The sequence below is a fragment of the Anolis carolinensis genome, chromosome 4 (genome assembly GCF_035594765.1).
Source record: "Anolis carolinensis isolate JA03-04 chromosome 4, rAnoCar3.1.pri, whole genome shotgun sequence".
NCBI classification, from domain to species: Eukaryota; Metazoa; Chordata; class Lepidosauria; order Squamata; family Dactyloidae; genus Anolis; species Anolis carolinensis.
The window spans coordinates 166,728,269-166,755,029 of record NC_085844.1 but is presented as its reverse complement, the minus strand read 5'-3'; the positions used below and the strand labels follow the sequence as shown (position 1 = coordinate 166,755,029).

Genomic DNA, 26,761 nt, shown 5'->3' with positions numbered 1-26,761 from the left:
TGGTACAAATACTTTGAAAAACATACCTAGATAGGAACTGATTTATGAGAAAGCAGAAGTATTAGTTCAATAAATATAACCTGTTTTTCTTCTCCATGTGGAGATTCCAAAGATCTACCAAGCAAATATATTCAAAGCAAAATAAATAGTCAACCAGAAAAGGAAAAACCACTAACAAATATATGAAATAGAGACATCAAAGGGTAATAATGGATGCTGCCATTGAGCTTTCTCTTTTCCCCATCTTCCCACCATACCAACATACTATATATTTCAGGGAATCTTCCAACATGCAGGACCAGATTTTAAGCCAGTGGGGAAGGACTCTAGGGAAAGGGGGAAATTGTTTTGCTGACATACAATATTCCATTGATAGAAAATGCAGGTTGAATACCATTCAAAATCTTGCAAATTCTTTTAAAAGGTTTTCAGATGATGAAATGCTGGCAATGGATGAGATAATCATGCCTCACATAATGGATTCCAGTAGTGAGAAGACCCCCTTGTGTAGCATCACCAGCCATAACTCAAAAAGTAATTGGAAAAAGTGTCCTCATATTATATCAAAGAGCTAACAAATTTATATTGGAGAAAGATAATATTTAGGTAAGTTGATTCAAAGACATTAAAAGCTTTAAAGTGGGTGGGTCCTCATAAGAAACAAGAAATATCTATACATATGCATTGATTTCCATGCAGGCAAGTAAGTAGGTTGACAGACAACAACGGATTTCTTTATTCTTCCTCTGCAGACTTGCTTGATAGGAAGCAGTTGTTTCGTTGGTCTGGTAAAAGGATATATCCTCAATTTCCATGCTGGCTGCAGAAGCTAAACTCAGCATGAAAACATGGGCTAGTGGCCTCTCAGCAGGCATAGAACTATGTTGAAGGCTCACAGCTTTGGTTTATTTTCAAGGCTTTTATAAAAGATCAAATCCAGAATCTTAAATTGTACACACAATATAACCACGATATTTAGCATCCGACATGTCACTTACCAAAATTACGCACTAAGAAAGTTTATAAACAGTCTTTGAAGAAAGCCAAAAGACAGGCTCAGTGAGGAAATGCACTCCTCATCATGACTGCCAATCATTTAGAAATCATCTCCTCCTGTCCCCGTCCCATCATAAATCTGATTTTTCAATGAGACTTCGTCCCCATATGAAATAGCACTTTACTTTGGAGCTAACTACATCAAGTATTGGATTCCACTACTGTGTTATTATCATATCCTCATTTAATTTGAGTGTATTAGTATTCTTTGTGTCTATCATTGTCCTTAGATATTAGTTCAGTTTCCCTGTTCTGAATTGATAAGCATATATAGCACTATACGTCTTCTGCAGATGGTACATATATGTTTTATACCAAATAGTTTTGTTTGAATTTTATTATTGATACATGAAGGAGTAGAAGTTAAAGAATGTAATTGTATGGGAATATAAAAGTGATTATTAACTTCTGTATACCACGATTGCAATCGTATTTACTTAGAAGTAAGCTCCACAGAGTTCAATGATATTTTCTCCATGTAATTGTTCATAGGTAAGACTGCAGCCTCATCTAAACTATTCATGCTTTGTGTTTCTTTCACAGTATAAGTTGTCATCTTTTTTTTTATTCATTCAATGGATATTTCCTCTGGTATTTAGAGATTTAGGGGATGAATCAGTTTCCTGGATCAAACAGCCCAGATACTACATTTGATAAGGTTAGGGATCATTCACAGAGGACACTGGACACATTGTAAGCTCATGATCAGAGAATGGTGATTTCAACAAGTCAAACATTAAGCATGAAAAACTGGGTTAGGATTCTGAACTAAAACTAAGATTTTACTTTAGCTGTTTAGGCTAATTTCCAAATTATTTTATACTGTCATGAATTAGTGGATCATTTCAATGAAGAACCTTGTGAAAACCCTGCAAAGAATAACCTTTTTCTGCCCTTCACCTTGTGGCTATATGGCCTAAATCTGTGGGAAAATACCCCATTTCTTCTCAGCCTTCAGATCTATCATTTTGTTTAAGATGACATAGAAAGACAGAATTTAGTTTCCAGTTCTTTCCTGTTGTTATATCTAAGCTCTCTCTTTAGTGCCATAATCCATTTGGTAGTGTTAGTCACCACTTCTGCTCTAGCAGTTCCATCTTTTTGGGCATTGAAATTGATTTTTCTCATCTTAGCATTTGAAGATCCAGAGTGTGCCCTTGCCCCATCGCCTGGGAGAGTACTATGGCACCAACAGCAGAGGATGTGAAGGCAGCACCTTTTCGAGCACCTGAAATGGCAGCATCAGGAGCATCAGCACGAATAGGCTGTGTTGAGGTAGTTCTCCCACGCTATACTATGAAACCAAAACAGTTTGGTGATACTACATGCTGATGGAGGCTGCCTCTTACCATATTGACCTTTGTGCAAAATGTTTGCTGTGGTTATGAATGTGCACATTTTCTTGAAGAAGAAAATCTGTCCTCTGAATATGTGAACTTCTACTGAAATGTGCACTGGGCCAGTTCCCAGGAAACTTATTCATTCACAGCACAGCCATACATTTTCAGGATCAATATTTATTAATTTATAACATAGCTGAAGCAGCCACTATATCTTGCGTAATACTTTTTTCAACGGTATTATACTCTTTAACAATAACAATACATTTGAAGTGACATTAATCTCAATATAGGGATACTGTAGGTAAGCTTCAAATTTTTATTAATTCTTCCAATTGTCCCTGTTGAAGTTGCTTCAAAAATAATGTTTTTCTCACAGAGAGACTGCATCAGACATTCCAGAGAGGCAAGATTGGCTTGTTCTTCATATTCACATGTTTCCAAGCCCCAGTGCATATTAACAGACACTCATGTCCCCTATGGGGAATTGTTTCTGAATTCCACTCTCTGTGCGATATGGAAAACTGGGATATAGAAAACTGGGAGATTAAGCTAAAGTCACTCTGCGTTTCTCTAGGCTGTCTCAAATAGCTCTGGCTTATACATAGAGAAATAAATACAACCCTGCCAAAGTTACTATTCTTGAACACCAGAGTGATTTTTAGGTTTATTCTCATAAACTCTAAAACAGAAAACTTGGTAGGCATTTTGCTGAGATCTCGGATAAGGTTTGTATTGGAAAAGCTGAATGTTATAGTGCAGTGTAGAAATAGGACATTTTAATGGATTTAAAATGTTTGATCCAGTTAGTGCGCCATCATTTCATTTATCATACTTTCTTGAAAGGTGTATATATGTATATGTGTATGTGTGTGTGTGTATATATATATATATATAGAGAGAGAGAGAGAGAGAGAGAGAGAGAGAGAGAGAGAAGAGAAGAAGTGAAGGGTTTTTCAAAGATTTGTCTTTTGGTAGATGTGTGTGCGTGCATCTTTCATTGTCAAAATTTAAAGTATGAGTTCTAACATGATAAGGTAATTTTACATCCATTTCTAAAAAGACAGGTCAAAAACTGAACCATGTCTGGAATCTTTCAGGACAAACATGGAGTTTACATATATATTCCTTGTGGTGTAAGAACAGTATGGAAAACTATATGAAATATGGTAGTGGCAGCATTTTTTCAACTATAATATGATCCATTTACATTTTAAAACATTTGTTCAAGAAACAATGTCCATTTATTTTAAACTGGCACATTACAAATAGAGTAAGAGAAAGTAAACTTCAGTTATTGTTTTCTTTATTAGAAATAGAAAAGACAAGGTAAAACAATTGCGTGCAAACAGTTGTGTGACACAGTTGTCACAACCTAAATATTTTCTATCCTCTTCCAGCGTTACATGATTGCCCGAGTATAGTGGTAAGAGTTCGGTATGTAAATATTTGCTTATAATAAATAATGATGATGATGACAACAACAACAACAACAACAATCTTTATTTATAGACCTCCCTATTTTCCCGAAAGGGACTCAGGGTAGTTTCCAACATATGGCAACCATTCAATGCCTAAAGCAAATCATACAAACAGTTTATATCAAGACAAAGTATATTAAGCAATATAAACAACCTAGCTGTAATTTAGTAAAACAAAATGATGACAAATAAAATGAAGACTTAAAAAAGAAGAAATAAAAATAAAATAAAACATCATAAAATACAGAAACCCTGATAAAACACACACACACACACATATATGCAGGAAAGGAGATTCCACCTGAACATTAGGAAGAACTTCCTCACTGTGAGAGATGTTCGGCAGTGGAACTCTCTCCCCCGGGCTGTGGTGGAGGCTCCTTCCTTGGAGGCTTTTAAGCAGAGACTGGATGGCCATATGTCGAGGGTGCTTTGAATGAGATTTTCCTGCTTCTTGCAGGGAGTTGGACTGGATCGCCTGTGAGGTCTCTTCCAACTCTTATGATTCTATGATTATATATATATATATATATATATATATATATATATATACACCGAGTACATTGAAACTAAATCAGGTGAAGTTCAGGAGTTCAATGGTCAGGAATACTAAAAAGAATCTAATTAGCTATAATAGGACTGGTTGAGGGGTAGTGCAAACAGCGTATCACAGGGCTAGGGAAGTGGTGAGGTGCAAAACAGATTACTATATGGTGATTAGGGACTGTGTCCTAGGGATTAATCCTTCTCGAAAGCTTGTTGGAACATCCAGGTTTTCAGTTCCTTACAAAAGGCGAACAGTGTGGGGGCTTGCCTAATCTCCCTGGAGGGGGAGTTCCAAAGTCGGGGGGGCACCACCAAGAAGGCCCTCTCCCTTGTCTCCACCAACCATGCTTGAGAAGATGGTGGAAGTGGGAGTAGGGCCTTCATTCTCATATGTGAGAAGAAAGAATTTCTAGTTTTATTCCTACTGGGTGAGATTAACAAGTTTTTTTAAATACTTCTATGCATTTTTTGGGTTTTGGTGAAAAAAATTGTCACAAATGAGTTATCTGTGTAAAAATCAGTTCTCTTTAACATTTTGCACAAAAAAATTATCTGCAAAAATGGGTTCTTTAGTACAAAGCTGCCACAATACTTTCACAAGAAGGGATCAAGAATTCAGGGAGAGGGAGTCGCATAGCAGTTGGCCACTTTTTCTAAGAAGTGTTTCAGGGTGTAAAGAAGCTTTTTCTCACTGCAGATTTTAAGTTTTGCATGTTTTTGTAAACTCCTATTGCAAAGGGAAATATCACATGTTTTCCATTACAATTATTCCAGTTTACAGTATTAAAAAGAATAAAATGTGCCTATTATCACAGAATCAGAGAGTTGGAAGAGACTATATAGGCCATCTAGTTTAACCTCTTGCCATGCAGAAAAAGCACAATCTAGAAAATACTTCAGTTTTAGGGATAACACATTTTCCAGACTCTATATTGCTTCTTGGAAAATACATTTCTTATCACAGCAAAAATGGCTGTTGCAGTTTTGAGTTCTCTCCAGGCTTTTGGGCTTTTGGGCTTTAAGCATAACTACTAAGGGTGTGCAAAGATATCGTTTCCTTGTAAGTCGTATCAAATTTGTTAAATTTGTGCATACAAATCAATATTAGAAACATGCAGGAAGGGGGAGGCGATTTAGAATCAAAACACTCACCAATGATTTTTGTTAAGATTCTGCAACATTTGGATGTTAGTTTAGTTAGTTTTCAGTGTAAGCATTAAGCAATTTCAGCCAAAAGGCTATTGCTAGTGTTTTAAATTAAGACCCTTTTGCCGGTTGCCATAAGGAAGGGGGCAGGACTAACAGGGTTGAGCGGGAAGCTGAGAACACATTCTGGGAAATGTAGTTTGTGAAGGCGAGGCCCCATGGAAGAGAATCAAAAGGCCCTGCCCTAAACTACATTTCCCAGAATGCAGTGCTCAGCATCAGAAAGCTCCAATTAAGGCTGCTGTAGCCTGCCATTTAGAGTGAGTCTAATAATAATAAATAATTGAATCTGCAAAAAGGACTAAAGTAAGTAATAGTATAAATCTGTGATAAGTTGAAGTTATGTGGTTAATTGTGTGTCATATAGACAGTCAGGCATTCAAGGGGATTGCTGTGACTTTTTGAGGGATAAATGTTTTTGTCCCCAAAAACCAGTAGATGTGTGAATCTTTTTGAAACTTCTGGGGATTAAAGCTCTGGTTGTCTTGTGCACTGTATATTAAATTCAAGTAGATAGCTCTTGTAGTTTTTTAATTGTTTATAAAAAAATTCAAAGTATTCCCCCAAAATTAGTTGCTGAATGTAAAGTTCTGAAATTTCATAGGCTAACAGTGGAAAATGTGTGGTACAATTATAGCATGATTCATCACAATAGCTCTAGAAATGATGGAGAAATGAGCCCCTGAAGCTTCCCCACTTAAACTTAATGAAAAAAGTAACGAAATTTCATTACTCTCGTTATAGTAACATTTTTGCTAACTATACTTTAGAAGGGCCCCTGGTGGTGGCGCAGTGTGTTAAGGCGCTGAGCTGCTGAACTTGCAGACCGAAAGGTCCCAGGTTCAAATCCCGGGAGCGGAATGAGCGCCTGCTGTTTGCCCCAGCTCCTGCCAACCTAGCAGTTCGAAAACATGCAAATGTGAGTAGATAAATAGGTACCGCTCCAGCGGGAAGGTAACGGTGCTCCATGCAGTCATGGAGTCGGTCACGACTGGACCTAACGTCAGGGGAAAACCTTTACCTTTACCTTTTATACTTTAGAAACACTTTAGAAATGAAACACCAGCACCCCCTAGTTTTGTAATGACTTCTGAAACATTTTTTATCAATTGCACATGCCTACTATGACCTAAACGACTCACTGAACCATTTAAAACTTGATATGTCAATTATTGTTTTATACAGAAATCTTTCTTACACAGAACACAATACTTTAGGACATTCCATTGCAATACTTTAGGACTTTTCCAAATATGGAGGGAATATAATGAACTATATTCATTTACTCCCACAATGAGGAGAAAACTCATTGTTTGTCCTTGCATGAAAAAATGAAATAAGTGAGCATTTACATACCAAATGTGAAGTGATATTATGTAGGCGGTAGTCAGTTAATTTCAGTAGAAATCTGGAGAAGCTTCTTGTTGGTTTAATACAACATTTTTCTGTTAAATCATATTGATTTCCAAGGTTGGATTCACCTTTACGTAATATATACTGTATCAGATTATTTTAACTATTCCATATTTATTCTGTTATACAGTAGATTCTCTGCTTTCAAAAGGGTTTCTACGAAAGTAGAAAAAATAATGTTGATTTCGAAATGCTATTTTTTTACCAGAGAGAACAGATCCTTGAGAATTTCTAGATCTTTCGGATGCTTTACATTGGAGAACTTAGAGATTTCTAGAGATGACATATTAATCAAATCTGTGAATAATCAAATCTGAAAGTCCGGAGTACCATCTGTATATTTACCAGATTGTAAAAAAAAACCCCAAGTATTATCAGGTCTTGGCCCTTTAAGAAAACAGGAGACTGATTTGCAGGAATAAGAAAGCATGTTGTCTGGTGAGGAACAGAAGACCTAACAGATCATGACTTCAGCTGCCCAAATACCATGCTCACTTACTCACTCATTACAGAAGTCATGACAGACCAAGGTAGAGAGGGAGACAAAGGTTGCAGTTGTGTGTGTTTATGTATGTGTGTGTGTGTGAAAGAGAGAGAGAAAGAGGTGTATGTGAGATGCGTATGTGAATAGTAGTTTGGTTGGCATCTTGTTAATGACATATGCACACTCAATGCATTTAATTGGTATTTTGATAGAATACAACTTTGTTAATAGCTACTTCTTTAATGGTGTATGCTACACTTCATGAATTTTGACTGCCCCTTATTCCTGTTTTGAAAATTTGGCAATCCTACTTTTAACTGCTGCTGCTGCTGCTGCTGCTGCTGTCATGGACAAATTGCTGCAAGTGGGAGTTGAACATTTTGTGTAGTGGGGCATTCCTTCTTCATACTTGAGTGGAAGTCAAGCATTGGATCTTGCCTTTAGATTCTAGCCTGATTAGTCAGTAAACTGATACTTAATTGAGCTGATTTTAAAAAAAGATTCCAGTATTTATTACTGTTTAGGCTATTGATTGTTTGATGGTGTGGTTTTATGTTGTTATAATGCTGCTAATTTTAACTGATTCATGTTTTAATCTATGTTTGGGTTCATCCCCATGTAAGCAACCCCTAATCCCTTCAAAGAGATGGAGGCAAGATAGGAAAATAAAGTTATTATGTTATTTTTATAAATACTTGTTGGAAAGGGTTTGGGATTCTCTCTTACAGAGTCACAAATGTTAGTTGTTGTGGGGTACACATACAGTCTTAAAAGACTAAAATGAACTGGATTGAACATGCCTGCATGTATTGGACTATGGCTCAAATGTAGAAAGTATAAACAATGAAATATTAGCTTTAGTTCAGAGGTATAGGAAAGTATGACAGAAGCATGGTGTGATTATTAGACTTAGTAGTAAAAGAAACAAAGAACATAAAACCATGACAACCACATCACCATATCCTCAAGGATCTATGGTTGAAGAATACTATTTGTGTTAATTTGGCATATACTGATATCAGAGCAACTGTTTATTTTATCATAAACGGGGGATTTGAATTGAGGGACAAGAACAATTTAGGTATTCAACTAAAATCAAACTTCACACCAATACTTCTTCATATCTTTCTTTAAATAGCGGTACAAATCTTCCCTAAAGAGGAATGTTAAACGTATTTGCTATCAAACACAGTATTATTTGTATCACTTTTTCATTCTTACTATAATACTTTGCATACACTTGTATGATTCATTTTGCCTAATAAGTGTGTTCCCATGTAGCATAAATCTAACAACCAGCACTCTTGATAATTCTAAAGATTAAATTGTGTAAGAAAATAGTAGCCTATATAATTTGTTGTCATATTTTCTTTTATTGTTCCTTCTGCTTTATGCTGTCCTAGTCTCACAGAAATAAATGGGGGGGATGAATGTCCATGACCGAAGCCAGGTTTGATAAGGTCTAGAGAAGCCATTATGTGTTTTGCACCTTTTACCCAATTTGTACACCATTGTATATAATGGGACTTGAGCATCCATGGATTTGGGAGTCCTAGAACGACAGACCTCTGGATACCACTGTTCCTCTACATTAGTGGTTCTCAACCAGTGGGTCCCCAGATGTTTTTGGCCTACAACTCCCAGAAATCCCAGCCAGTTTACCAGCTGTTAGGATTTCTGGGAGTTGAAGGCCAAAACATCTGTGGACCCACAGATTGAGAACCACTGCTCTACTTCAGTGTAACTGAAACTGTGCTTCTACGAGTGTTTTGGACTTCAGCTCCCACAATTTCTAAGAGCTGGTAAGCTGGCTAAGATTTCTGAGAGCTGGAGGAGGAGAGTTTGAGAAACACTACATTATAGAAAGGCAGAATGTTTTTAAGCATCTATTTCCAAAGCAATTACAGTACACTTGAAAATCTCACCCCATATTTTTCTCTAGCCCCCTCTCCCCCAATTCTACACTAAAAAATTATTATTTACACCAAGTCCTCCATGGTCAAAAGACTGCCACCGCCTGTACCAACCCTATTTGACAGTTTTTTCTTGCCACCTGGGAGTTGGAGCCATCTCCTGGATTTATGCCCAGGAGTTAGTATGCATTATTATTAACCAAGCTACTCCAAATATCAAAGAATGTCAGGTTTTTTCATTGCCGAATAACATGACTCATGCATTTCTTCACATTTGATTTTATCCTTTCACAGTGATAAAAGTTAATACCAGAACATTTTAGAAATATGCTTCTATTATTTATGTATGCCTAATACTTAAATTTTTTTATTGTCGAGCCATAATAGAAATATGCCAGTCCAGAGCAAGCAGATCAATGTAATCCTTTTAAAGGCAAATTTTGACTCTTTTAGGCAGAAGTTATAAATTGTGCATTTACAAATAGCAGCTATTAGACTCGTGAGGAAATTATATACAATATAGAAGAATTTTATATTTTTCCTGGATTTTATAAGAATGTCTTTTATATGGTATAGAATTGTGAAGGGGTATGAACTATTAAACATTTTCCATAATAAAAATAAAAATGAATTTGGTTTCTGTATTACACAAGACATATGGGGAGCACAATGAATAACTATTAGTTCAGATGACTGGAATAGCAGTAATGCAGATTGCAATGTGCATGTTAAATCCAATGCAGCAGTCTGTTTTATAGTCTGAGACCATCACCAGAGTAGCACATGAACATAGCTTTTTTCTCTTCTTACCTTTTTCTTGATTATGCACTGTGCTTGCTTACATTCTTTGTTTCCTTTTATAAACTTTGACTAGATTTTGTGCTGTGTACTTGGGTTTGATTGGGTTTCTCCCCTTTATATTTAAAAGTATTTTAATATTTTTATTCTATGTTATCCATCTGGCTAGTTCAAAGCACAGGTGAAATACAACCCTTTCCCCTATCCTGCTTACTCCCCATGCCACAACTTTCTAATCTTCCTTACTTTTGCCAATCCACCGAAAAACAATAGCAGGACAGTACACACTCGGTGGAGTTTTCCTCCCACTCAACTTCTTTTTTAAAAGGAGTTCATCTATCTGATATGCTTATTCAATTTGTTGCTATAAAGCAGTGGTTCTCAACTTGTGAGTTCCCAGGTGTTTTGGCCTACAATTCCCAGAAATCTCAGCCAGTTTACCGGCTGTTAGGGTTTCTGGGAGTTGAAGGCCAAAACATCTGTGGACCCACAGGTTGAGAACCACTGCTATAAAGAATTCAAATGGGAAATTCCAGGAATTGTTATAAAAGTGCAGGCATCATGTTGTGCATATAGAACCTTCCATTCCATGGTTTTTCCAGTGATGGGTGCCTGTTCTCCAACATTTCACTGATGAAGACTAGGATTTGCATGGCTAAGGAACATCAGTGTGGTCAGGTTGGGCAAAAATGATTAATGGGGAAGAACACACAAGCTAGGAGTAACTATAACAGTGTGCTTTTGGCTAATCCCACAGTTCAAAATTGTGTCCCAGCCTCCTCTCCCCACTGTTGAATTAATTGGAAACAAACTATTTTTCCACTTTGAACTTAGTAAACTGTGGAGAAAGGGAAGTAAATGAAAGGGGGAAACTAGTACATTTTAAAAGCAGCTGTAAAGTTAGATAACAGAGGAATAATCCAGATTGGCCCTTCCAAATCAGGACACTCGGAAGATATGAGAATACAATTCTGTGGTTAAGTAAAAAGGTCTCTTTATATTAGACCTTTCTACTTAAAGTGCCTTTTAATACAAGACTGTAATATGTGTCTTGGAATGTTTGTGGACACATAATATGCTCCCAAAATTCTCTCATTTTAACTAGGTTTATCACATAGCTTGGAACGTTTTGTTCTTAATGGTCTCAACTATGAAAAATTTGAAATGTTCATTGTGTTATCTATGCCCTTATATAATTTTAATAACATATAAACCCCACATCTCTCATAAGCTTATTCAGTGTAAGTGTGGTCTAATTGTTGCTGCTGGATACAATTGTCATGATCTGGGTTTTTTGCTTGTTTACAGGTCAATGCACAAACTGACACAGCTGGAGAGGCTTGACCTAGGCAATAATGAATTTTCTGAGCTGGTAAGGAAACTTAATTTACAAAAATCAAAATAAATTGCTATTGTACAGAAGAATAATTCTCTATTAAACTGACCCAATCCTGCTGACTTTCTTCTCCTGAAGGTATACTGATAATTGCAGGGAAAAGCCACTTCTCTTTCTCTCTCGCTCTCTCTTTTTGCTTTCAATACAGTAAGGCCCATGTAGCTGCAGGGCTGATAGCTGTAAATTCCTCTACTTTCATCCAACAAAATATATCCTCTTTAGGAATTTTTAAGGTCCTATTATATGATATGCTTCCTCCAGATGTTACCCTGGAGTCTCACTGGAGGAGCAAGAAAATTCTGAGAGGATTTTCTCTAGGAATTTTCTCTAGGAATTTTCTTGGTCCTCCAACAGCTCTCTGTTCAAACAGTAGATTCAGAAATGTACTCTCTACGTATTTCTGCATGTGAAATGTTTTATATAAAGAGTGAAATAATACGAACAGTCCCTCTGGATCTCACTTGCTGTTATGTGACTTAATCAAGGGAACAGATTGATAGATTAAAAGGATCTCACTTTAGGGCACTGAAACAGAGACGTGTAAGCACCATATACTTCAGAAATTATCACCATTATCATCCAGATTTTCCCCCACTTTAGGATTCAAGGAACTTTATGTAGTTCATTTAATCATATTTTATCTTTTATTTTTTATCAAAAAGATTAAAAACAGTTGAAAACATAAGCCATAAAGACACAATGACACAATAAAAATGTCCATGCCCAGATCTACCCTTGTGTAATTGGTTTCTACCCTTCTTGGTTTTAAATAGTTTGCTATAGTTGCTTCATGGATCAGGCCAAGTAGAGACTGGGTTAGAAATAGCCATTTAAAATCAGGAATGTAACTTTTATAAATAGTTCACATAACAATCACAAGTAATAAACACAGCATTATTATAAGGGAATGACAAAAAGGCAGATTAAAGAGTTGCAGTTCTGTTTAGTTTTATGTGGGATGGTTTGTCTAAATTGTAATGCAGTATGATTTAATTAAATACTGTATGTATTAAAAAAACCTTACTTTTTTACAGCCTGAGGTTCTGGAGCAAATACAAAATCTAAAGGAATTATGGATGGACAATAATGCCCTTCAAACACTACCTGGGGTATGGATATTTGTTGTATAGATTTGTGTGGAAATATGATAAATGAATATTTTGGAAGTTCTTGCTCCTTTTTTATTTATGCCTGATAACAAAGAAAGGTTAGTGTGAGTATAGATTTTGTTCATGCTAATTTGCAGACAAACTATCCATGTTGTTACTATTACTGAATGTCCCTCAGTAAATGATACATTTTTTCCAGCAGCACTGTACAGGTTTCAGAAAGGGAGCAAGTTCAATTTTATGTGCTTATTTGCAAATGTGAAAGAAGTGGGTCCCCCTCCTAGTGATTAAATGTATTTTCAAATGAACTAGAGTGTGTTGGGGGAGGAAGGGAGGTGTGTACATTTGAACTTGAACTAAGTTGATTTTTTTTCTGTGGCAGGCCTCTCAAGTTGCATAATTTAATCATGTCTGGCATAATAAAGTGGCAGCCACTCAGATTTGCATAACAGATCTTTCTGAAGAGCTGTATCTGGAGCCAATAATGTTGATACTATATAATCAGACTCCTAATAGCTATTCTGTTGGAACTAGAAAATATACTAAAGCGGCTTTTGAGATGCATAGCAAATAAGAGAGAAGTGTTACTTACCTACATGATTGATGCAAATCCTGCATTTTGATTGACTCTGTCCAACTCAATATACTACCATTGTTGAATATCCAGGTGCCATGACAGGACTACCATGCCATGATAGCATTACTATTCTGATAATAGTATATTGAAAAATAGAATAGTATAATATGTTGCACTAGCCATTCCAACTTCTGCAACATTCCTTTGTAAGCTCTCCCTCAACCATGACAGTTCTAGCTGGCTTTGGAAGTCATCATGGGAGCTGATGATGGAGAGAACTGAATTAAACATGAAAATATATCCTGTAAATTATATTCTAGACTGACTCATGTTGTAGCTTCACCAACTTGTAGCCATAAGAATAGGTTTGGTGCATCATTTAAAGAATATCTTGGTTGTGGTGGCACAAAATGTTTCAAAATAGATTTCAATTATTTAAATACAGTCATGTAAAAGATATAGAAAAACATCTTCTTAAATCAAGAGCATGGGAATGTGTGAGATCATAAAACATGAAGGCAACATCCCTGTGGTTTGCACACATGCAGCTTCTGTAGATAATTGTGCTATGTGAAGAAACCAAATTGCATTGCAACTTAAAATTAAAAGTAGAATTTTTCTCTTATGTAACCCTCTCCCCCAGCTCCCATGGAACTCAATCTCTTAGTCTCTAAATAGGGGCATGTATAAGACTTTCATTCCTTTCAGTATTGTGTGCTGATTTCTTGTGTTCCCAGTTTATATGAGACTAGATCCATATGTGGAAGGACTGTATCTTTGTGCTTTCCTATATAACATCAGGACTAAATACATTTTCTTTGGAGGCCCTTTTGACTAAATGTACAAACTCATGATATTGCGTTATGTTTACATATTAGCTATTGTTTGCATTTTCAATCTGCACAACTAATCCTATTCTTATGTGTTGTCATCAAGCCTATAGGAAGATTAAAGCAGTTGGTATACTTGGATGTGTCAAAAAATAGGATAGAAAGTATAGATATGGACATATCAGGATGTGAAGCCCTTGAAGATCTACTGTTGTCCTCCAACATGCTGCAACAACTGCCAGATTCTATAGGTAAATAAACAACAGCATGAATGTTATGGTTAATTTTGAGGGTCTGTTATTGCAAAAAGGAATTTAAATTAATTAGTTTTCAAACATTTCCTATGAGCATAGAACCAGATTAAGCTTTCCTGCCATCATTGCCACCATGCATTATCTGAGCCAATAACCAGAAGCCGTTAGCTGTGTTACCTTTATAAGAACACACAATTTGGCCTCAGATTTGAAGTCTTGCTTCATAATAAGGAATGTATTTTATTTTCATATATAGAGGCTTCCACTTTTCTATACAGAGAACCAGTATGGTGTAGTAGTTTGAGCATTGGGCTACAACTCTGGAGACCACGATTAGATTCACCACTCAATCATCGAAACTTACTGGCAATCATTGGCAAGTAACACATTCCCAGCCCCATGTTTGCCTTAGGGTTGCTATAAATAGGAAACAGTTTGAAGACACACAACAGGAACACAACTTCTCTTCAAACTTTGAAATGCCTTCTCCAGTGTAGTCTTAATTCCAGGACATGCAGCAGAAGTCACATATGTAATTTATTTAGGGTTTTGCTATGAAGAAATATCCTGCAATGACTCATATTACAGCTAATTCATGTCTTCATACCCCTAATTGTATATGAAACTACATTTCCAAATGTAGGAATTCAATTTTAAATGGTATGATTGCGGTTATTTTGTTTTACTGTTGCTAATGTATGAATTACTTGCATAAATAATGCACTTGCCAATGGCAAAAGCTCTCAGGTATGTTTAGAACAGCTGGTTGCTCATCTCTAGAAGAGGATACTTTGAATTAGAATGCCAGGCGCCTTTTATCTTAAAAAGATCTTCATTTCATTTCGCTTCTACTGAATAGACACCATTCAGTAGTTGTAGAAAAAAAGCCTAAAACACTCAAAACCTTGCACTTTGTGCTACAAAAATAAAGAGTATGCTAATTCCATATCTCATCTAATCTTCCTTTTCTTCTCTTCTTCTCTTCTCAGGGCTTTTGAAAAGGCTTACTACTCTAAAAGTAGATGACAATCAGCTCACAGTCCTGCCCAATGCCATTGGAAAGTAAGTTCAAAAGATTTTGTAGAGTTTTACCATCAACCATAGTGTGCAGCATTATCCTGTACTTGGAAGTAAATCCCACCATGCTCATGGCACTTACTCATTTTAAATGTGCTTAAGATTGTAGAATAGATAGGAAATTTATTCTCCAGGAACATGATTCACCCACATTTTTTTTCTTATACATATGAGATTCTAAGCCTAAGGACAACAAACATTCAGACTTTCTAAGGTAGGCAGTGAATGTTTTGGAGGAAAGCCATATCTCATGACACACATTCAAAATTCCTTCCATTACTTCTTGACCATTGTGATGATAGCATCTGTGAGAATATTCACTAGATTTTGTTTCTGTTACACTTTTTTTCTTTTCCTCCATTAGGCATGTTTTTTCCTTCACTTTTTTTTTACCCTGGTATCATTTCCTTCTTAATAGTTTTGTATTGGATGAGAACATTTGATCTCTGCTCATATGGACTTGTTTGCTGATCTCTAGCAAATACCAAGGGCATGCTTTCAAAATGATTTAATTATACCAGCAAAGTACTGCTTAGTGATTGATCTGACTATTAAGGCTGAAGTATCTAATGGCCCACAGGCAGTAACACCTCAGCTATGTCCATGCCTTGCTGACAGTTAAGTCTTTCTCAACTGACAAAATGTTACCTCAGACAGGATCCAGAACATCTCTCATCAGTATTCTTGTCCATGACTGGGGAGCTCTTCCAGGTGTTCTGCACCCAGATGTCCTGCATCTTTTGATCAATTTCTTTTACTGAACAAAAACCAAAAAGGAACAAATCTATGGTGGCACCTCTGTGCTTGTACAGATGACTACTTGAAGGCGCACAAGCACATTTTAAGTAGTCTATTTTTCTTTAAGCACAGTTGCTTTCAACAGAAGAATTAAACAGTTACTTGATTAAAAACAAATGAAACTTAGGGAGTGCTTATCTTCAGCTGGATTGTACCCACAATGTTCTTTTCTATTATATGGTCTATTCTAATGCTTCTCAGTTACAGCTCCCGCTGTCAGTAGTGAGAGAATTATTTTCATTCTGTCCCCATGGGGCATTCCAATTATCTTATCTATCTTTTCTCTTGAAAGAAAAGACAGTGGAGGCATGGCCAGGCAAGCAATTGAAACTTCTTATGTCTGTTAGCTTATTTATGTGGCCTAAAGTACCAATCACTCTCAGTACTTTCACCTCCACATTCTTATGTGTTAGTTATGTATGTTCTTCCCCTGATCACATTCAGTTATTGTTCAGCTACACCTCTCTCAGTTTTCAACTGTTAAATGTTGGAGGGCATGAGATTCATATCTGTGAGGATGCTTTTAAATCAGGCTCACTGCTTTAAAAAGTTACACCATTCACCTGAATTATATTAATCTATGATAGTAATAGTTTTTACAATTGTTTATTGTTTAGGGTATTTTTATTGTGTCTTTCAGCTTTAAATGTTTTCAAGGCAGACTAGATAGCAATACAAATAACATGAACAGAACTGAAACTTATGTTTAAAACAGTACATTTTTCTCCAGTCTCCCCATGTGTTCTGGATTTAACCTTTAATTATCTCATATCTGCAACAAGCAATAGGTGCAGTACTCTGTGCTTATCCCTGCATATATTTCTTGTGAATATTCTGTCTGAGTCCTTGAAAAACTTAGCAAGAGATTTTGTAAACACTTACCAATACTCATGCTAAGCTATTAAGGGTTTGGGAGGTGGTCAAGGCTGTGCCTGTATGCAACACTGGCCTTCAACATGGCACATTGTATTGTAGGAATGTAATACGTAAGATTCAAAACATAGCCGGGTTAATCTGGAATATCAGTATTCAAAGGGTTTTTGTAGCACTTTAGAGACCAAGAGAACAAATTGCTACCAACTTCATTCTATTTGGTCCCATTTACACTGATTTAATGCGGTTCCAAGCTGACTCAAAACTGTGGTAGCTACAAAACGCATACCGCTAATGCATGCTACACTGTGGAAATAGCACGTGAAAGAAAATTGCAGGAAAGTCTGAGTTTAACTCTTTGATGCGCTGCAGCAGATTCTAATGTATTCCAATTGCAGGGCAAAATTCGCTCCACAGATTGCAATGTGCTTTATAAATCCCTGCTTTTGCTGAAGCGCTTTGGGGCTGGAGAGTATGGGATGAGGGAGCTGTCGAAAAATGCCTCATGGGCATGGATGGCTAGCAGGGAGTTAATTGACCTCTGGGAAGGGTAATTGACTACCTCAATTCTTAACTGTCCTTTTAAAAAAATCTCCTATGCCTCTGGAGTGCTTGATGTACATCTCTTTGGAAATGGGGGGAAATGTGGGGGGACGGGGATCCTGCAGACAGGTTTGCTGCCAGGTTCTGTGGTTGATGTAATCACATTCCTGGCCTCAAATCAATTTCAGACCTGTCAGTCTAATCACCTTCACAGTGAAACTGGTTCGTCCCAAACTAGTTCTAAGCTGCAGTAAATGATCAGTGAAGAAGGTGCTACAAGATCCCTTTACATGGTTTCTGTAACAGAATACCGGATACCTCCTTATGCATGTGTATAAAAATATAACCACTGCTAATGCAGCTGTAACTGATGTTGTAGCAGTATAAGACCCCAGAAGGAATCTGGTGAAAACTGTAGACCAGTGGTATCAAACTTGTGGCCCTCCAAGTGTTTTGGACTTCAGCCCCCAGAATTCCTGGCAATTGGTCCAGCTGGCTAGGTTTTCTGGCAGTTGGAGTCCCAAACATCTGGAGGGTCACAAGATTGACACCTCTTCCATAACTACCTATTTGTTTGTAGAGAGCACCCTAACCTTTCAGTCCTCTCTATCGCCAGTCCTGAAGGTCAAAAGAGGATAAACAAAAGTTAAAGGTAGACTAACAGACTGTCATAGCAGCAATCCTAATTAGTTAGCCCCTTAATCCAAATCTTGAAATGGACATTTTAAGCATATTTAGAACTATTGTGTTGCTTTCTGGAACTTACAAATCCTCTTGAATAAGTAGACTGTGTTTTTAGGCTTCCTCACACAGCAAAATATACTTTTTTCTCTTGAAAAAGAGAGAAACTGACAGGAAAGAAAGGTGTACTTGCAATCCATTTTGATATGTTTTTTATTAAATTGTCACTACATTGTTCCCAAAGGAGGTGCATATTTCAAGTGCTACTCTGGTTTGAGTACTGACCCTGATCCCAGCGATAATCTGAGGGAAATGATGGACGTGCCTAGAGAGTACTTTATTCCCATCTGTCAGAAGCCTACACAGTACAATGAGAAGGGGAAATACCTTGAGAAGCAAAATAGAACTAGCCCAGCAGAAAACCTCTATATGACACTGTGGATATTAGATCAGCTTATACAGGGTAGTAGTAAGTAGAGGTAGTAAGAGCAGCACATCAAAAATAACGCAAGGAGGTATCTACAGAGGGAGTGGCAGAATGAGGGTGTACACCCCCAAATAAGAATTCACATACATCAAATGATTTTTTTTCACTCCCGGAATTTCTAGCATAGCAGAGAGTGCAACACTACAAAATCTTTTACATGTAGAACTCTTGCTGTGTTCACATTCCCCTGGTATCGTAGCTTTTACCTTTTAGCTTGCCCTCCTTTTTTAATGCATATATTTCTAAACACTCAACTAATACTTTATTTTACTGTAGTACTGGAAATGTGGAGACATAAGGAAAAGTTCACCTGAGGAGATAAAATTCCCATTTGGAAGGGACAGTGCCCTCATCATCCCTCCACCCCATCACCAATTTCGTTGTTCTAGAATCCTGTTTTTCTTTGTGAATGTGTATGTAAAACTGCAGTCAAATAGTCAACATCATCACATTATCATATATGCAGTCTAAAAGCAAAGTGTCCAAACAGAGGTCTGTAGTGATTATTTAGAATGTTTGAATTGGTCTTAAGACATTCTGATTGCGGTCAAAAGACAAACTGAGTATTCTGGAAAGGATATTTTTCAAAATAGCTAGGTGGAAAGTGTGGAGGGGAGGCAGAAATGGTACTACTCTCAAACCTGGTGGAGCTTATTGTAGAGTCACTGGAAAAAAAATGAAATACCATTTGCAAATCTCAGTTGCTATACAACTAAGGCTAGGATACTACTTCCAACATGGTTTCAAGTCTGGCATAGGCTTTTGGCAAATATTTCATAGGGTAGTCAGAGGACTATAAGGAAGTTAATTCAGCCACTAAAGTTGTCCACTCAGGCCCAAGGCTTCCTGACTTTCTCTTGTTCATATTATGTCCAAAAATTATTTATTCTAATGGAGTTTAACATGGATAATATTTAGGACTGAGAAGGGAGAACAGATAATGATACTCTGCTGGGCTCTGAAACTGATATTTCGATATTACGCTGGTGAATGGTTACCTAAATTGAAGAGTAGAACCTTTTATATTGAGATTGCACAGATCCATGGTCATTATATTGGTATGGATGCCATTGTTTCCAGCATTATTATTCATTTTAGCTCTGGTGGTAACTGACAGGGGAATAGCATGGAAAATGTATTTTTGGCTAGTGCAGAAAGACATTTTTGCCAGGTGGTCTACTAAAGCATGTTCACTTAAGTCTGCAACTGCCTCTGTCAAGCACAAACCTAATGTGCAACTGGGCCAATTTGTCTGGATGTTGCTTTTGGAAATGATCACTTCCCCAGGTCTGAATGACAGCTTGGCACCCATAGGCATATAATAAAAAGTCTAACAAAGCTTTCAGCTTTTCTGTTCCCAGCCCACTTCATTAATCACTCTGTAGCTCTGAAAAGGATGACACACTTCAGTCCTCCAGACTAGCGTAGTCTTGTAGTTAGTGACAGAATAAAAGATAGGGTGTGGGCTGTAGGTCAGTTTTTTGAGATTCTTTAGCCTGAAAAATGTTAAAGATATATAACTGAAAAGAAAACAACATGTAATCCAGTGCTTACTAGTAGGATAAGGATTGAGTCTTGGTCAGCTATAAACTTTTCCCCTTAGGATGAAGCCTGCAGTTCACTTTTGCAAATTGACTTTGTACTCATTTGTAAATTAAGTACAGTAATAGATACCTATCCCAAATAATTCACCTTGGTAAAAAAAATAAACAAACAAGTAACTGGTTTGTAATTGTTATGATTCCAATAATATAATCTATTTATCAGGTGACACAATGGGTTAAACCTCTGAGCTGCTGAACTTGCTGATTGAAAGGTTGGCAGTTTAAATCCAGGGTGCAAGGTGAGCTCTCGCTGTTAGCCCCAGCTTCTGCCAACCTAGCAGTTTAAAAACATGCAAATGTGAGTAGATCAATAAGTACCGATCCAGCAGGAAGGTAACGGCACTCCATGCAGTCATGCCAGCCACATGACCTTGGAGGTGTCTTCAGACACCTCCATTTCTTTGGCTTAGAAATGGAGATGAGCACCAACCCCCAGGGTCGGGCACAACTAGACTTAGTGTCAGGGGAAAACCTTTACCTTTACCTTTTTTATCAGGTAAATGTAATTTTTTGTCAGGTAAATGTTAATTTCCTGTCTTATTATGAAGATATGCAAGGATGAAAACGCATATTTACAAGTACTTACTTAAAAGTAAAACCCATTCAACTCAATGGGAGTTACTTGTTAGTAGTAATAACTTTATTTTTGTACCCCGCCTCCATCTCCCCTCAGGGACTCGGAGTGGCTAACATGGAGCCAAGCCCAAATTTCCACAATAAACAAGATAAAATACATTCACAATAAAACAACTTCATTGACATTTCACATTACACAAATTAAACCATCATTTTAAAACAATAATGTAATGATAAATAACACCGCCAGATAAAAACTATACAGCAGGTTGAAATAATAAAAGGCTGGGCAGTGGTATAATGAGTGCATAATTAAAAGCTAATGAGGTAGATAAAAATGCTTTAGTATAAGAGGAGAATTTGGGGTGGGATAAACGAGAGAAGTGATGACCAAATAAGGGCAGGAAAGCAGTACATCAGGCCCAGTAATATCAATGGTGAAGATTGAGTACAGAATTGGAATATGCTTTTACAAAACAAAAGCACCAAAAGCTTCTGATGAGAATTGCTTTAATTTCCATTCTTATAATAGAGTAATTTTAGGTCATGTCGTCCCAGTATTATAGAAATTTATTTCTCAGTTTGAAAGAAAATGCAAATGGTGGCTCATCCTTGTGAGATTAGGGTGAGACAGATATCCTGAGATTGAGTGCTTTCACCAGCAATTGTCTTATCATTTCCCAGGGCAAGTACCGTTTTATTTTCTGTTCTCGGTGCAGAAATGTGGTTCTTAGTACAGTTTGTGGAATTGTGAGGCAATAATGTAGAAATATTATGTGCCTCAAATAACAACAGCAGTCAGTGAAATAATTCACTGGTGTTCCCCCCCCCCCCCCCCCCCCGAATCAAATAAATAGAATTACTTATGTGTACAGCAGAAGGATTGTAGCTTGTTATTAGGCTACTTGCCAAACAGTATAAGATTCCTGAATCAATTCCTCCCATATAAACTTGCCACATTTGTAATTAAGAGATCTTTTAACAGAGCATGGTTCATTGAATGATAAGATTTTGCTTGTTATTCAAGTGTATGTGTATATTTTGACATTAGTATGTGTTGCAAGGGAGTGCAGTTAATCACAAGGCTATATAGATACTGAGATTTATCAGAATTACTGCAAACACATTATTGTATGTGGGACTTTAATAATTAGACATTGTTTTGTTTAAGGCAACTTCTAGATTCTAAAAAAAATTAGTCCCTTAATGAACCATTCTTCTGTGTTAATTAAATCTCTGCTTTGAATACATGTCCATGTTCTTCAAATAGATCTTCATAATGTCATTCCCAAAAATTCACTTAAACCACTGTTAGTCTTTCGCCTATTTGCCTATTTTTCAAATCTAGAATGTTAAAGATAAAATGGAAGGAAACTAATAATGGATAGTTTTGTAAAACAGACTTACAAATGTTCTTAAAATTTCAGTTTATCTTTATTAGAAGAATTTGACTGCAGCTGTAATGAACTGGAGTCTCTACCTCCCACCATTGGCTACCTGCACAGTCTGCGGACGCTAGCTGTAGATGAAAATTTCCTGCCAGAACTGCCCAGAGAAGTAAGAATTATTATGAAGTACAGTTTTTTAAAAAATGTTTTTTTTTTCATCTAGAAAAAAATTCAACAGATGTTATTAAAATTAAAATGATTTTGGCTCATATGAGATCCTGTATAAAACAGGAAATACAAATAGTCAGGTTTATATTGTGCACACACTGATAAATGGGAATACAGTAGAGTCTCACTTATCCAACATAAACAGGCTGGCCGAATGTTGGATAAGCAAAAATACTGAATAATAAGGAGGGATTAAGGAAAAGCCTATTAAATGTTAAATTACATTATGATTTTACAAATTAAGCACCAAAATATCATGTTTTACAACAAGTCGTCAGGAAAAAGCAGTTCAATACTAGGTAATGTTATGTAGTAATTACTGTATTTACAAATTTAGCACCAAAACATCGCAATGTATTGGAAACATCGATTGCAAAAACTAGCTACTAACAAATTGACTACAAATAAAGATAGAATTGCATAAAATGAACTTACATTAACAACGTTGTCAGAAGTTAAATTCGTAAGAGGTTCAGTCCTTGCTGCCTAGAGAAAGAGCTATGGATCTGGGCGGGACACAGACTGCATTGGATAATCCAGAACATTGGATAAGTAAAGGTTGGATAAGCTAAACTCTACTGTATTCCCACAGTAATTATGATAACCAGTAATGGCTTTCAGAAATTTTTGTCCTTAACAATTTCTGTTTTCCATTGCATAGCTTAAGTATGCTAATCAGGATCTGGAATATAGAGTTGTTAGACTTTTTTTTCGTGTCAGGAGCAACTTGAGTCGCTTCTTGAGTGAGAATTGGCCGTCTGTAAGGACGTTGTTAGACTGAAAACTGGAGACAGCTCCTATATTTTTAACTCTTGTATAGGAAAGTTTTGCTTGTCACACAGTGAGGTCACAAGCAACATCTGCTGATAATTCCTTTTCTGTACTGTCATTAAAGGTACAGAAGCCATCTTGACAAGTGGAGTGTTTTGCCAGTGGAGTGTCACTGTTGGGTTATTTGATTTCCCTTCTGATTAAAGTGATCAGCTGCTGCATTTCAAACAGTAGAGAAAGCACATAACAGCATTTGTCCACTCAGGCAGTACATGGCTTCCAGAATCTGGCTACTCAAGCTAATAGATGAATACAAGTCCATACCATCTACAGAGGGCTCTTCTACATCCATATATCAAGGCAGAATATCAAGGCAGATAATCCACAATATCTGTTTTGAACTGGGTTATCTGAGTCCTAACTGCCCAGAGGCCCCTTCTACACTGCATAAAATCCAGATTATCAAAACAGATAATCCGCATTATCTGCTTTGAACTGAATTATATGAGTCCACACTGCCATATAATCCAATTCAAAGTAGATAATCTGGATTTTATATGGCAGTGTAGAAGGGGCCTAAGAAAAGAGAAGTCCAATAGCTTATTTTCAAATCCGTATTGCCAATTTGGAGAATTAGGCAACTAAAGCATGGGGAAAAGTTACCCTATATGGCTACTGGAGAAAAAGAAGCTGTTTAGCTCATTTCATTGTTTAGCTCATTCCAGAATTGAATGTAGCCTGCCAGATTTCAGTCTTTAGCAGTATTTCTGTGAGATAAGAGCTTTATACAGTCCTATGTCCCAATGTACCTATATTTATGACTCAAAGAACACTAACTATGCATCCATATATTGGTCTGAGTAGAGAAATATGGTTTTAAATTATGTGTGCTTCCAAATGGAGTTATATTTCAGTTTCCAAGAAAATGTATCTTCCTACATGGGAGGTATTTGGCACTGTCTCACATCAATAAGGGATATATAATAATCAGATATAATTCCTAATTAATTTATGTGTAAACTGGGTACTATAGGGTATTATGTGAAATCGACATAAATACTAGTCTATAAGCATATCTAATCCATTTATATATATGACAATTATGAAAACATATGGAGTGTTTTATCAATTGTACTTGATGCCCACAGATTGGAAGTTGTAAAAATGTAACAGTTATGTCTCTACGGTCAAACAAGCTGGAATTTCTTCCTGATGAGATTGGTCAAATGCAAAAACTCAGAGTCTTAAATTTGAGTGACAACAGGTAATCCTTTTTATCTTTTGAAATTTCATGTGTAACTAGTGTTTCTCTGAATAGGTTTCTAACTTTGCCAGATAGTTAGTGAAATTTCATTTCTTAAAGCATTTCAAGGTTATCATTTGGCTGTAGTTATTAGAATGTTCATTCAAGTATTTTCAGATTATCAATTAATATAAGAATTATACAATTGCGCTTATCGTTTGAAAGAAATTCAAATATTTTCCCTCAAGATGAGAACCCTGCTTTGGAAATGCCTTATTTCCAATTATTTAAAGATTCACTGCTGGAATTACTGTTGTTGTTGTTGTAATGTTTTTAATGTAGAATTCCAGCAGATAAAAGATTATGATCATCCATTTTTCTTATTTTAATGTTTAAATATTACTAGTCCATTTATGAATAATGAAGTCGAATATGTTCTTAAACGTTCGTAGTGGTCAAATCCACAATTTCAAATAACAAGAAAAGATAGTAAAAGTAAACTTCAACTTATTTAAGCATCTCTTAACATCTTGGATTTTTACATATAGCTCTGTTTTTTGTTAAGAGAATGCTTTAACGAAAAAGCATTACTAAAACATGAAATTTGAACATGGTGTTATCATAGAACGGTATATAATATGAATTATAGACAAAATTCAAGATTGGAATCAGAGGAAATTCTTGAGTAGGACCTGAAGATATAGCCCAGAAGTTTGAGTGGATTTGACAAAATCTAGGAGAAATAATAATCAGTTTAGTAAGGTTGAAAATATTGATCCTAGATTATTATTATTTTTTATAGCAAACCACAAGTTTTTTTTCTCTCATTTCCCAAACAAGAAGTACAAAATAATAGAAAACCGCACCGAATAATATGGATGAGATTATGATAAGGGCTCCATTCATTTCCATTTTGTATCTAATTTTTAATGAATTGCAAGATTCCATAGAGTTCAGTAACTATTCAACTGGATGCAGAAAAGATCTGTTATGCAGACTGATCTATGAAGTATCAGAGAGAAATGGAAAGCAAAGTTATGTTCTAGCAAAACTATAGAGAAACAAGTAACAGTAATGAGTTGAAGAAGTGAAAAAGATCTTGGAGTCCTCATGGACAACAAGTTAAACATGAGCCAACAATGTCATGTGGCAGCTTAAAAAGGCCAATGGGATTTTGGCCTGCATAGTGTCTAGATCCAGGGAAGTCATGCTACCCCTTTATTCTGCCTTGGTCAGACCACACCTGGAATCACACTGTGTCCAATTCTGGGCACCACAGCTGAAGGGAGATGTTGACGAGCTGGAATATATCCACAGAAGGGCAACTAAAATGATCAATGGTCTGGAGAACAAGCCCTATGAGGAGCGGCTTAAAGAGCTGAGCATGTTTAGCCTGCAGAAGAGAAGGCTGAGAAGAGACATGATGAGGACCATGTATCAAGATCTGAGGGGAAGTCATAGGGAGGAGGGAGCAGGCTTGTTTTCTGCTGCCCTGGAGACTAGGATGCGGAACAATGGCTTCAAACTACAGGAAAGAACATTCCACCTGAACATTAGGAAGAACTTCCTTACTGTGAGAGCTGTTCAGCAGTGGAACTCTCTGCCCCAGAGTGTGGTGGAGGCTCCTTTTCTGGAGGCTTTTAAGCAGAGGCTGGATGGCCATCTGTCGGGGATGCTTTGAATTTGATTTTCTTTTTTTTTTCTTTTACTGTGATGAATAGGATTGGGTAAGGGTGTGGGTAAGTGGTGGGTAAAGAAAATATGGGAGAGGGGGGGAAAGAAGAAGAAAAAGGGAAAAAAGGAGAGGGGAGAAAAAGGGAGGAAGGATGATTTCCTTTTGACCTCCTTCGGAGTTAGGTTTTTGTAGTTTCCAACGTCCACTTCGATTTCCAGTTGATTTCTCTGGAGGCTTTTAAGCAGAGGCTGGATGGCCATCTGTTGGGGATGCTTTGAATTTGATTTTCTTGCTTCTTGGAAGGGGGTTGGACTGAATGACCCACGAGGTCTCTTCCAACTCTATGATTCTATAAGTGCAAAACCTCCAGGCATGAAAGGTAAAGATCTGTGGAAGAAAGATTACCATTTAGAA

At 36.7% G+C, this 26,761-nt stretch overlaps 1 protein-coding gene across 14 annotated transcripts in view; it reads left to right on the top strand.

Moving 5' to 3' along the window:
• Window positions 1-26,761, top strand: part of lrrc7 (leucine rich repeat containing 7) — a 645,519-nt gene that overhangs the window by 160,473 nt on the left and 458,285 nt on the right. For 12 of the 14 annotated variants that reach the window (XR_010005385.1, XM_062978161.1, XM_008118416.3 and 9 more), the window contains 6 exons: window positions 11,546-11,609; window positions 12,668-12,742; window positions 14,256-14,400; window positions 15,393-15,465; window positions 22,470-22,599; window positions 24,578-24,693. Coding sequence is in view for 13 of the 14 variants with exons in the window: in XM_062978161.1 (XP_062834231.1) it covers window positions 11,546-11,609; window positions 12,668-12,742; window positions 14,256-14,400; window positions 15,393-15,465; window positions 22,470-22,599; window positions 24,578-24,693 (603 nt within the window). In the remaining variant the exon portion in view is untranslated. Of the gene's footprint in view, window positions 1-424; window positions 607-2,189; window positions 2,332-11,545; window positions 11,610-12,667; window positions 12,743-14,255; window positions 14,401-15,392; window positions 15,466-22,469; window positions 22,600-24,577; window positions 24,694-26,761 lie in introns of all 14 variants that reach the window. The other 2 variants (XM_062978164.1, XM_008118420.3) reach the window with 2 other exon arrangements.